The 14,087-nt window shown below is 36.4% G+C and overlaps 1 protein-coding gene across 2 annotated transcripts in view; it reads left to right on the top strand.

Moving 5' to 3' along the window:
• hepacam2 (HEPACAM family member 2) overlaps positions 1-14,087 on the top strand; it is a 38,876-nt gene that overhangs the window by 14,278 nt on the left and 10,511 nt on the right. For both annotated transcript variants that reach the window (XM_030147946.1, XM_030147947.1), the window contains exon 4: positions 10,785-11,084. In XM_030147946.1, the coding sequence (XP_030003806.1) occupies positions 10,785-11,084 (300 nt within the window). The remainder of the gene's footprint in view (positions 1-10,784; positions 11,085-14,087) is intronic.

Consider the following 14,087-nt stretch of genomic DNA (forward strand, 5'->3'; position numbering starts at 1 on the left):
GTTCTTATCCTATTACTTACATTATTTTCCTGGTCCGGCCCACTTTATATCATATTAGGCTGAATGTGGCCCCTGAACTAAAATGAGTTAATGAATTTAATTTAATTCCACACATTTGTATTCTGTAAACCATCTTATACTTGAGAACAGTCAGAAACAACAAAGGCTAAACTCCCCACAATAGCATAAGCACCTTTTCCACCAGATTTCCAGGAACTTTTATAACCAAGAATAGATTTACCTGAAAAAGTCACTTTTTCTTCAGTTTTCTTGGTTTTGATGTAATAGCCTTTGAATTTACTCTGATTTTCATGAATACCTATATCAGAGGTGTCAAACTCATTTTCTTCCAGGGGCCACATTCAACCCAGTTTAATCTGAAGTGGGCCGGACCAGTAAAATAATAGCATGATAACCCATAATGACAACTCCAAATTGTTTTAGTGCAAAAAATAATGTTCAGTTATGCCAATATTTACATTTACAAACTATTCAAACAAAAAGGATGTGAATAACCTGAAAAAAAAGAAGTTTGTTAAGAAATATAAGTACAATTTTATCAATATTATGCCTCGACTTATCATCAACAGGCAAAAAATTGTTAAAATTGCACTTAATTTTCTTCATTTCTTCATTTTGTTCAAGTTATTCACATGTTATTGTTAAAGGATAGTTTGTTAAGGTAAACATTTTCAGAATTTAATGTTTTTTGCGCTAAATCAAGGAGAAAAAATTGTTGTTGTCGTCATTTATAGGTTATTATGATATTATTTTTGAGTTTGATGTCCTAACTTCCACTTTGCAAATTCTTCCCACGGGCCAGATTGGAACCTTTGGAGGGCCGGTTTTGGCCCCCAGGCTGCATGTTTGACACCTGTGATTTATATGATCTGTGAATTAAATATAGGAAAATACAATAATTTACACCAAAAAATGCAAAATTCAGATTCAGAAAACTTCATTTATCCCATACTCATTTGCAGCTTACCACAGACATCAGCCTCATCCAAAGTGCAACGTGACAAACATAAATAAATCAGTGCACAAATACAGGATCATTGAAAGCAACTACTAATAAATACATTTAAATAATCGACAAGAAATAATCAATAAATACCAATGCAGACTAAAAGACCTATTGGTTCTGCTAACATAAAATGACTAAACTGGGTTCTGTCAGAGTTTAAAAGTGTGATAGCTGAAGGAATAAAAGATTTTGAATATTTGTTGGTTCTCCTCTGAGGAGCGTGGTAATGCCGGCCTGAAGGCATCAAGGCAAACTTCAGATGCAGTACATGGTGAGGGTCCCTGATGATGGACTGTGCTTCTGTCACAGCCTGAAACTCCCAGAGGGAAGACAAGTCTCTGAGTCTGACTCCGATGATCTGGGAGCATATTTTACAATAGCATGCAGACTCTTCTTGTCTTTCATAGTTAAAACACTGAACCAACAGATAAAAGAAAAAGTTAAAAGGCTTTCAATAAATGAACAATAAAAGTTCCTTAAAATCTTCTCACTGACATTAAAAGAGTTCAGTCTCCTCATCAGATGGATTCTCTGTTGGTCCCTCTTCACCACAGATTCAGTGTTGGCATCAAACCTCCACTTACAGTCAAAAATAGTGCCAAGATATTTGTATGAATCCACTATCTGAACATCTTCACCATGGATCACACTCACTTTGTGCAGAGGATAGAATTATAATAAATGGTGATAAATGACTAAAGAAAGGTTAAATAGAGAGAAAAATTTGGGCACTGCACCAAAAATAACTGGTATTTATGGGTTAAAGAGCATTATTATGTCTGTGAGCTGGATGAGAGCTGCAGCTATCGATTATTTTTGTAATCAATTAATCTATCAATTATTTTCTTTGATTCAGTTAACTCATAAAGACCCAGTGCTACTTTTATGGCAGTTCCCGAATTAATTTTTCTCTTCTTCTTGTTTAACTGATTTATCACCAATTTTTAAAAATACCATCCTCTGTATTTTGCATTTTTTGGTGTATATCATGTATTTTTTATTTAATAATAATATCATCCTCTGCATTTTGCTTTTTTTTTTTTTTTTTGGTGTATATCATGTATTTTCCGGCGACACAGTGGTGCAGTGGTTAGCACTCGTGCCTCATAGCTAGAAGGTCCTGGGTTCGATTCCAGTCGACGGGGGGTGGGACCTTTCTGTGTGGAGTTTGCATGTTCTCCCCGTGTCTGCGTGGGTTCTCTCCGGGTATTCCTCCCACCATCCAAAGACATGCACTGATGGGTTAATTGGTTAATCTAAATTGCCCATAGGTGTGAATGTGAGAGTGAATGTTTGTCTCTGTATGTTCAGCCCTGCAATGAACTGGTGACATGTCCAGGGTGTACTCCGCCTTTGCCCCTATGTAGCTGGGATAGGCTCCAAGTGACCCCTGTGACCCTAGTGAGGATAAAGCGGGTTCAGATAATGAATGAATCATGTATTTTCCTATATTTAATTCACATATCATATAGATGTTTATAAAAATTCAGAGTAAATTCAAAGTTAATTATATCAAAACAGAAAAATTAAGAAAAAGTTACTCTTTCTGCAGAGGTAATGCTAACTGAAGGTAAAAACAAGTGTGCCCATCCACTGTCAATGATCCAACTCCATGGGTTTAAAAGAATTCCTGGTAATCTGTCTTTTTTTTTTTTTTTTTTGTTCTTTTTTTTCCATTTCCACCACCCCTCAAAGTTCCTGAAAATATATCTGAATGAGGTTTGGTCATTTTGAGTCACTGACTTGAAGTGTTGCTGAATTTCTTTTGAGAGAATTCCACAGTTAAATTTGCCGAGGTCCAGGCTGTTTTGATGGTATTTGCTGAATACACTCTTGAACATATTCAGATGGACAGATGGATGAGTGCAATGCATTTGCAGGAACGAGACAAATTCACTGAAAAGAAAGTATTTGGCAAATGGACCTCATCATCTGTCCACTTCTTGTAACTTCTCTTCTTTTGATAAAAATATAAACAAAGTGAAGCTTGTACAAATGGAATAAACCAGTTTGCAGCTGCACACTGGCTGTAGTAGTAGGTGAATGACAGGCTACGTTTACATGTAACTGGATATTTTTGAAAACGGATATTTCCCACTCTTTGTTAAAAAAAAAAAAAAACTCATGCATGTGACCGTTTTCAGAAAAATCTTGGTTTACATATATCGTATATTACCATATATCTACACCGTTAACAGCATGCCAAGCCTGTAGATGGCAGTGTGGTGAAATGATTGAGTACCATCAACCAATCAGAATCCTGAAAAGAATCACAACAAAACCTTCCTTCTGTCACTTCAATTAGTTGCACATGTAACGAAAATGTCTTTCTGTTGAAAACTGTGACATCCATCCCAGATCTCCATTTCCCTTTGTTTACACACAAACACGAAAACGGAGATTTGCCAAATCTTCACTTTGGCCGGAGTTTTTAGAAACCATTGTTTTCTGTGCACATGGCCATCATTGTCGTGTAAACAATAGGCACAAATGCAGAGAAAACTCTCAGTTTTTCCAGATACCAGCTTCGTGTAAACATAGCCTAAATGTGGAACTCTACAGGTGTGTTCCACCAATCAGTGTTCTTCAGCACAAAGCCCCGCCTCCAGGAGTCTGAAAAGTCCAACCCCCTACAAGGAAATATTTTCAGGGAAAGTTTGGATGTAAGGGAAATTTTTTTACCCTGGTAATTTTGATGGAAACACACTAAGGTTTTTCAAAGTTCCAGGTAAAATACAAGTTCCTGGAAAAGTTCCTGCAGTGTAAAAGGGGTTTGTAATCCCAGCAGTAGAGTAGAATAATCCAACCTTTAAAGGTTTGAAGGCTGATCAGTCCAAATCTGCAACCTGAACCCAAACTCTGAACACTGACACCTCTTAATCCTCCATGTGCAAATGTAAGCAAATTATAACAAGATTTCATTTTGCATTCTGGAAAACAATGATCTAAAGACAACTTGGTTACAATCTGAAAGAAACCTGTAAACAGAAGAGGATAGATCTGCCATTGGTATCATCAGTGTTAGCCCAGTATCAGCCCAGTATCACCCCAGTATCAGCCCAGTATCAGCCTAGATGACACCAATGTCTGATGTTTATCTGTTGTTCTATTTAAGGATGTTTTATAAATTTGGATACCTGAATTTATCCTCAAAGGTGACATGATAATGCTCTGAAAGACTGAAGGAGAATGTTAAAAAAGGATAATAAACTACAAAAAAAGAACAAGAAAAGCACAGACCTCCACCAAGACAGACCCCCCCCCCCCCCATCACCACCAAAATTTAATCATTTCTTTCTTGTGCCAGAATCAACATGTTCTGAAAATTTCCTGAAAATCCTTCCATAGCTTTTTGAGTTATCTTGCTAACAAACAAACAAACATGCACGCAAACACACAAAGCGAAGTGATCACAATACCTCCTGGCGGAGGTAATAAAATAAGAAGCATCCAGAGAGCACAAACCTTCACCAAAGCAGCAAAATTCTCCACAACATACCATCAGTATTATTACTAATCCACTCATGATTTTATGTCTACAGAAAGGAATCTGTGTGATCATTTTTGGAAAAACATCTACTGTGACCTTGACTTTCAACCTTTTATAGTCACGTATTTTGTATCACTCTTTGCAGATACATTTGTTGTACATTAGAATCAAATCAGAAGAGCTTTAACCAGAGATGTGTTTTTGTTTTTTGTTTTTTTTTCTCTTTTTCTTTTTTCATTTTTTTCCGGGCCATGGTGTTAATATTATGTAGTTACTGTTGTCAGGAAAACCATCATGGACTGTTTGTTGAAAATTGTATCAGACAAACACTGGTAAAAACATAACCTTCTGGATCATTATTCCCATAGATTTTACATTAACATACAAAAAAATGTCAGTGACATTCAACAGGTTTTCTGTAGATCTATGAATATGTGATGATTCATTAACCCTGTAAAGTCTAAACCATTAAATCATTGACAGAAAATTCCAGTTCTTTGAAACTAGAGCCTTTATTGGTCCTTCTGAACAACCCCCCAAAATTTTTTCAAATATCAATTTCCATATATGAGTTTCAATTTTGTATCATATTTGATACAACGGGTCTCAATGCTCAAATATTATTATTTTTGAACAAACAAAAACAATATTATAGCACTGTTGTTGGGGGGTAGGACTGGATAATGGGGGCTTGGACTGGATAACCGGGGGGTAGGACATGATAAGCCGTGACTTCTTAAAACTCCCTTTCAGGCACAACAGTTGTTCTTTTTTCTATTATTCATGTTTTTATTTTTGTTTTGTTTTATTTTTTATTTTTTTATTTATTTATTATTTAATTTTTCTTTTTTTCCAACAATAAGTATAACATAATATAACACAAACATCTCTAACAAATTGATAATTCCTTTTCAAAATTGGCAAAGTTCTGCCTGATAAATGACAATTATGTAGTGTCACTGGAAAGGCCTCTGGTGAATGAATTCCTCCCCCTGGTGGATTATCCCTGTATTGCATGTATCTAATTGTATACATCAGATTTTTTTAAGAAAACAAATATCACACTGATCATGTAGAAGGCTTCAAAACTCATGTATCAAATATGATACATTTGGCATTATAGGGTTAATGGACTAAGTGAAAAAGATAAATTTCTACTAATAATCTGTTGAAATGTTACAAATACTCTGTGGTAGTCTAACCCTGTGTTTAGTCTAAACTCACTTGGACTGTTTTATGTAACTTTTATATGGAATTTGATGCTTGATATAATTCAGATGAAAATGAAATGAACTAAATCCAACTCTTCACACATTATTCTAACTGTTAAATATGACTGGATCCATATGAGTCAATGTATTCTGTATTCTCTGCAGTATTTTTTCTCAGCACAGTTGATGAAAGAATATGCAGTATATCATGTGTCTATAGGGATACATCAAACGCTTGTGTATTTTTTTTTTTCATTTCCTATTTTTCACTCCTGATTCCTGGAGGGGTTGAGCTCATATGTAAATCTATGTGAGATCATACGACGTACTGACAGCTGCAAACGTGTGCAGAGGGACTGATATTTGCATAAGAGCAGATTTACCTCACAGAAGTCCTCTGTTCAGACACAGAAACTGATAAACCAGTCTGGTTCTGTCAGTATAGTCTTTCCATTTGAATATTTTTCACAGTGTAGTGCACCTGTCTGCATCCTGATTTATTCCCACTATATATGAGTCAGTGTGCTCAGTGTTTTTGATCAGTACACTTCTATTTATTATAGTCATCACATCTGTTTGCATTGGCAGGGTTTGTGTTTGCACTGAGTATCATCCTACGCAGAGTAAAGACCCACTGTATATATAAAAAAAAAAACTTATTCAATTCACTTTCATACACAAGACAGTATATTAATTATTGTAATTATTATGTTATAGTCACTAATTCTATCAATACATGTAAATAATTGGTGTAAAATGCAGTTTGTCATCTTTTCATGGTCATCAGATATGACCCATTTGGACATTCAGAGGCTCTGTAGTTACCGTGGAAACACCGTCATCTTCTCCAACATTGATTCACCAGTAAAACCCATGGAGTTGGATCAATGACAGTGGACGGACACACTGGGTTTATGTTCCGTTAATATGTTTTGTTGAAAAAGTAACTTTTTCTTCATTTTTCTCTGTTTTGATATAATTAACTTTGAATTTACTCTGAGTTTTCATGAACATCTACATGATCTGTGAATTAAATATTGGAAAATGCACGATTTACATTAAAAGATGCAAAATACAGAGGGTAATATCATAAAAAAAATGGTGATAAATCAGTTAAGAAAGGTAGAAATAGAGAAATATTCATTTGGGAACTGTCACAAAAATAGCATTGGGTCTTTATGGGTTCAAATTTTCTCTGTTTAAAGGATCAAACTGCAGAATATAATATTCATGATTATGTTTTTAGTAATCATATGAATCACGTCATAATAAGCCATTTAGATGTAGAGAAGTAGCAAGTTTCCATTTCCATGTTGTGGCTCTCAGTGGACTTCCTCTTCTAGTTTTCTGTTTTATCATTGGCAGCATATGTTAACCCTCAACAACCCAAACAGCCACTGGCAACTGACATCATATACTGATGTAAAATGTTAAATAACTGTTGGTCCACTAATCCTATCAATACATGTGAATAATTGATGTAAAATACAGTTTGTCATTTTTTCATGGTCATCAGATATGACCCATTTGGACGTTCAGAGGCTCCGTAGTGAACGTTAAAACACAGTCATCTTCTACAGCATTGATTCACCAGTAAAACCCATGGAGTTGGATCAATGACAGTGGATGGACACACTTGGTTTATGTTCAGTTATTGATATCTTTGCTGAAAAAGACACTTTTTCCTCAGTTTTCTTGGTTTTGATATAATAGCCTTTGAATATACTCTGATTTTCATAAATATCTATATGATCTGTGAATGAAATATAGGGAAATACAATATTTTACACCGAAAAATGCAAAATACAGAGGATAATATTCTAATAAATGGTGATGAATGACTTAAGAAAGGTGGAAACTGCATCAAAAATAGCACTGGGTATGTATGGGTTAAGGTGCATTAATATGTCTGTGGGCTGGATGAGAGGGATGAGCAAGGAGGGGTTAATCGTGAATGATAAATACTGCTTTTACTAAGGTGCTGCTGTTAGCTGATTTTACACATTTATAGTATATGCAATTTGCAAAAAAAAAAAAAAAAAAAAAAGCAATTTCACACACAAAAAAAGTGGAGTTTGTATGTTCTCCCAGTGTGTGTGGGTTCTCTCCGGCTTCCACAGACTTGCATTAACAGGTTAATTGGTTTAAGCTAAATTGCCCATAGGTGTGATTGTGAGAGTGATTGGTTGTTCATTTCTGTATATGTCAGTGTATACAGTACACGTCACTGTGATTCTCTCCAGGATAAAATTCAGAAGATGAATGAATGAGTGAATGAGTGAATGAATGAATGAATGAATGAAAAAAATGCTGTAGGGTCAAAACACAGTAATGCCCCATCAGAGTGAGAACTTTTATTTCAATATAGAGTAGCTCCTTGTTTTGGATAATCCCATATTGTCCAACTAAAGTGAAAATGAATTTAAAAGTAAACGTGAGTCATTTAGCAACACTAATCTGTCAAATTGTCTCTAAAATGTCCTGTCAGAGAGATTTCAAATACCGTGTTTGGATCCTGTAGCAGATGATTTAACACATCCAAAACTGTTTTACCCAAGTAGCAGGTTACGATAAATTACGTGTCGGCCGTTTTTAACCCATAAGGACCCAGCACTACCTTTGTGGCAGTTCCCAAATTAATTTTTCTTTATATTTAGCCTCTCTTGAGTAATTTATCACCATTTATTTTTATTTTATCCTCTGTATTTTGCATTTTTTTCAGTGAAAATAATGCATTTCCTTATATTTAATTTACTGGCCATGTAAATATACATTAAAGCTCACAGTAAAGTTGAGGGTTATTAAATCAAAAACAGAGAAACTATGATTAACTGAACATAAACCAAGTGTCTATCCACTGTCATTGATTCAACTCCATCGGTTTTACTGGTGAATCAATGATGGTGTTTCCATGGTAACTACAGAGCCTCTGAACGTCCAAATGGGTCATATCTGATGACCATGAAAAGATGACAAACTGTATTTTACTCCAATTATTCACATGTATTGATAGGATTAGTGAATCAGAAGTAGTTAAACGTTTTAGATCAGTAGATGGTTTTGGTTGCCAGTGACTGTTTGGGTCTTCATGGATTAATTTCACTACAACAGCAAAATCACTTGAACACAATGCACTGGTAATTTCAAATTTACAAGTGGAAAGGATTATCTTCCCAATAGCATGTGAAGGCAGCATACGTTAGTATAGTTTGGTTTTTTTTTAATTTTTTTGTAGTGCTACTAAAGGTGTAAATACAGGGTTTCTGTAGATATCCGCAAATCTAATTTAATGCTTTTTAATGCCACTTTAAACAAATTTATGTCCAACTGCAGATACAGTTTTATATATAGTTTTATGACAGTTTACCGTCGACAGGCTTTACCAGGTTCTGAATAGTTCCTCCTCCAATCACTTCTGCTGAAACTTGCACTTTCCCATTTTTCCGACATTTGCTAATATTCCCTCCACTCTTTCATCACAGCATGGGCACACTCAAAGCATGTTGCATTCCAAGCATCCGGTGTTGTGACTTCATGCACCGGCTGTAAACAATAGTCAATTAAAGGGTTCCACCTGTCAATCATCACACTATACTACCAATCAAAATTATTAAATGTAAATATAATCAAAATAAATTGTGAATAGCAATGATTTGTTTCCATGAAGTGTATTTAATTTTTTTTAAATACTTCTGCGCATTAAATTTAACCCTTTATTGGGCAAGTGACTATTTTTGATAATTTCTGAATATATTACAAGACAGTTATAGCAACAGTTACAGTGAGTCAATAATCTTAGGTCCAATGTGGTCTACAGGGTCTGTAAGGTCCACCTCTGCATGAACAGTGAGTGGACCTGCTTTGTTAGGTACCATGAAGTAATGGTACTAATGTAAGGAATGGTGTTTGAAGGGAGAATGTGGATGTGGACCAAGGTTATAATAGTTTTGGAATTTTCATTATAGTTTAGTTTTATTTAGTTTTGACTTTTTTTCTCTAATTCAGTTAGTTTTAATTAGTTTTTAGAGCAGGTTTGCTAGATTTTATTAGTTTTCATTTTTTTCTAAATGTTTAGTTTTAGTTTTTTCATCTCTTTTCTCTTCTTCTCTGTCATATTCCCATAAATCCCAGACAGGACTCTGCTGATTTCTCCAAACATTAGTCTCCATGTTTCCAGGTAGAGTGGGGACCAGAAGACGACTCTAAACCACAAGTGACAGATCGTTAAATATCATATGGTAGCGTTAGCTAAAATTGCTAGAGTGAAATAAATCGATTTCATATCAATCCGACATTGACAAAGACAAAAACTAAGAGAATTTTATCCATAATTTTTATAGGTTTTAGTTAGTTTTGTAAGCACACAATACAGTTTCAGTTAGTTAGCGTTTTTTTCTTTTAATTATAGTTTTTATTTATTTCAGTTAACGAAAATGTTTTTACAATTCTAGTTTTCGTCATTTCATTAGTTTTCATTAACAATAATAACCTTGACGTGGACAGGGGTCTGGAACAGCACTTATGTTGGTCTAAGTGTTGTTTTAATGTTCTAAAATATATGTTCCTTTCCTTTCCTTTTCTTTTTTTTTTTATGGGTAAAGAACCAAATATGGTAATTTCACTAATCTTGATTTTCTACATAACAATAAAAAAAATTGGAAAAATTTCACAAAAGTGATAAAGTCTTGTTATGTTTCCCAATTACACACTAAAGTTGGAATTTTTAATTAGAGTATTTCTTGGAGTGAACTATAAATGATTAATACTTTTTAATGCCATTTAAGGCCTTAATTTTCACAAAATCTGTTTAATAATTTTAATGCTTTTTAATAACCTGCATAAACCCTGAAATATATTGTTCTCTTTTCTATTTCTTGAAGGTTGAGCTGTTTTTCTTCCAACCTTGTAGAATCTGTGACCTTGTCATCAGAGCCTTAAGGCCAGTCTTGCCCCCCTTGTGCATTAGAATAAGATGATTTGGTGGAAAATAACACAACAAAGTCTATATCAGCAGCTAACTGTCATGTTTCTCTGCCCCACTGTGTGGCCTCTGCAGATGGCCCCTACAACCTGGCTGTGAACTCAGGCCAAGGCCTGCGGACAGGGGAGGTGTTCACCATCAACCCCGGAGAGCTGGTGTACTTTGAGTGCCAGGCGGATTCCAACCCTCCTAACAGCTACGTGTGGATCTCCAAGAGCCGCAACGCCACCCAGGTCATCACCGAGGGCCCGAGGCTGGAGGTGCACTCCTACAAACTGGCCCAGACCGAGGAGTACCTGTGCCGCGCCTTCAACAACGCCACGCAGAAGCAGGACGAGGCCCAGTTCACTCTGGTGGTGGCTGACTTCAGAGCAGGTGGGCAGAGGGTGGAGGATGGCGGGGACGGAGCCGAGCGTGGGTAGCTTTTGGGAATCCTTCACGATGAACACGCTCTGTAAACAATGAGTCATGCCAAAAGCAGAAGAGGTTGATGAGGTATGAAGTATATACGGCGACAAGGACAAACACAGGCCAGCTTTGGGAACAGTCTGGGAGGTGGATTTACTGCAGGTGAAGCAGAGTGGGAGGAGTGGAATCCAATTATGACAAGGATACCTGGCACGGGTATAACATTAAATATCCATGAGATTATGAAACGAAGCTATTATCTGTGTTGCTAGGTGTCTTTGCCTGCAGCTCGTATGAAGGTTCAGTGGCTGGGAAAGTAAACAGTGGATAACAGCTGCTGTTATTTGTTGACTAAGTTTTACAGCATGTGGAGTTTCTGTGTGCAGAATGGGACATTGATATGTTGTCTTGGTGATACTGCGTAAGAGAAACTGATATCTAGTCCTGATATGATTTAACCCCTTAACATCCAGACTAGGGCTGTCAAAATGAATGTGTTAACGCAGATAAATCCATCATCATGATTAATCTGATTAAAAGTTTTAACACATTTAACCCTTCTGCAGCCCAGAATGACTGTGAACGTCTCTGCCAACGCATTTGGGTCAGTTTGTCCAAGTAGAGTTAGCGTCGCGCATGCAAACAGGCAGTTGATCTGGTAGTGACCAAGGTTATAATAGTTTGAGATTTTTCTTTTTTTTTTCTTTTTTTTTTTTAATAGTGATAGATAACAAGACAATGTGGACAGAAAAACAACAACAACTCATAAACAAAGGGAAACTCAAACAAATAAACAAACAAACCAAAAACAACAACAATGACAGAGTATTGACAAACAACAACAACGTCACATTACAATGAAAAAGATCATAAATGTAAATAGCAACTAAACCATATAGCTTGGTTAGGGGTGATAGGGAAAAGGGGAAGAGGGGGGTGTGAATGAAAGTTAGAAAGAGAGTCAACAATCTGAGGTCCAATGTGGTCTACAGGGTCTGTGAGGTCCACCTCTGCATGAACAGTGAGTGGACCTGCTTTGATAGGTACCATGAAGTAATGGTACTAATGTAAGGAATGATGTTCAGAGGGAGAATGTGGATGTGGACCAAGGTTATAATAGTTTGGGATTTTTCATTATAGTTTAGTTTTATTTAGTTTTGACTTTTTTTCTCTATTTCACTTAGTTTTAATTAGTTTTTAGTGCAGGTTTGCCAGTTTTTATTTGTTTTAGTTTATTTCTAAATGCTTAGTTATAGTTTTAGCTTTTTACCTCTGCCAAGGAGGTTATGTTTTTGTCAGCATTGGTTTGTTTGTTTGTCTGTTTGTCTGTCTGTTTATGTGCAAGATAACTCAAAAAGTTATGGAGGGATTTGGATGAAAATTTCAGGAAATGTTGATACTGGCACAAGGAACAAATGATTAAATTTTGGTGGTGATCAGGGGTGGGGGGGCTCCTCTGATCAGCCTTGGCAGAGGTCTGCGCTCTCTGAGTGCTTCTAGTTTCATGTTTTATCTTCTTCACTGTCATATTCAAATAAATCCCATACAGGAATCTGCTGCTTTCTCCCAACTTTAGTCTCCATGTTTCCAGGTAGAGTGGGAACCAGAAGACGACTAATTGACAAGCAACAAGAAGTGACGGACCGTGACGTGCCGTATGGTGCCACCAGCTAAATTTGCTTGAGCGAAATAAATCTATTTCATATCAATGCGACACTGACAAAGATGACAACAAAGGGAATTTTATCCATAATTTTATAGTTTTAAGTTAGTTTTGTAAGCACACAATACAGTTTCAGTTAGTTATCCTTTTTTCTTTTAATTATAGGTTTTATTTATTTCAGTTAACAAAAATGTTTTTTCAATTCTTGTCATTTTGTTAGTTTTCGTTAATGATAATAACCTTGGTAGTGACAGGCAGCAGAACCAACCCATAAAGATGGAAGACACTAAACAGAACGTTGGCCCTCTGGATGGAAATATGAGGACAAAAAACAACAAGACAGAGCAGTCGACTGACAAAGTATTATACACACTCTGCAGGAGGGAGTTTTCTTTTCACTGAAGCACTTCCAACTTAAAATACTACATTAACCTGAAGCATACGTTAGTTGGGGATTCTGCTAACACTTCAGCTAATGCCCAGGTTGCGACAAACACATTAAGTGCATATATTCCCTTCTTTGTTGAGTCTGTTTGCTCATCCAAAATGAAACACAATTAAAGGTGGGGTAGGAGATGTTTTCCTGGAGCATTTTTTACTATATTGCTTTAAATCCCCTTCACACCCTGATTACAACCAATTAACTAAATGCTCTAACACAAAAATAACAAAAATTTAGTCACCTGTGGAACAGACAGGACTGAAAAAACACCATCCGATCATTTTAACCGGCCCATTGAAATAATTGAACAGTGATATGTCTATCAAACTCAACTGCCATTTGTCCCTCCCCCTCTGTGCGTACTCCTCTTCGTGTATGAATCGTGTGTTCTCAGAGGCTTGGAGCACTGGTACAGGAAATGAAGCCGGAGCCAGAGCTTGGCTATATTAGTTATATTAGGATGGAAAGTTCATCAGCAAACTGTTTTGTCACTAACATAAATCAGTAGGAAATGTAACGTTAATCAGATATGAACTGGGGCTGTTCTGTAAGAGCGGGGGTGTTGGAGGAGACTGATTGAGGTATGCATGGATCTGCGAGCTGGAGCCAGGGTCGGAGCTGGTGCCGGGGAACAAGCGTTGTACAGTCTACTCTCGTTAAACCGCCCGCCGTTATACCGCCATTTTCGCTCACCGCCGACCAAAACCATTGCACAAAAATCCCCAATGCATTATTCCATTAGCTACCGCCATTTCCGCCTATCGCCATCCGCCAGCCCAGTTCCATGCACAAACAACACTTATACCATTGATTTCCCGACCGTTATACCGCCAGCATGATTGCCATCGAGTACACATAAATTTTA

The sequence above is a fragment of the Sphaeramia orbicularis genome, chromosome 11 (assembly GCF_902148855.1).
Source record: "Sphaeramia orbicularis chromosome 11, fSphaOr1.1, whole genome shotgun sequence".
In the NCBI taxonomy this organism is placed as follows: Eukaryota; Metazoa; Chordata; class Actinopteri; order Kurtiformes; family Apogonidae; genus Sphaeramia; species Sphaeramia orbicularis.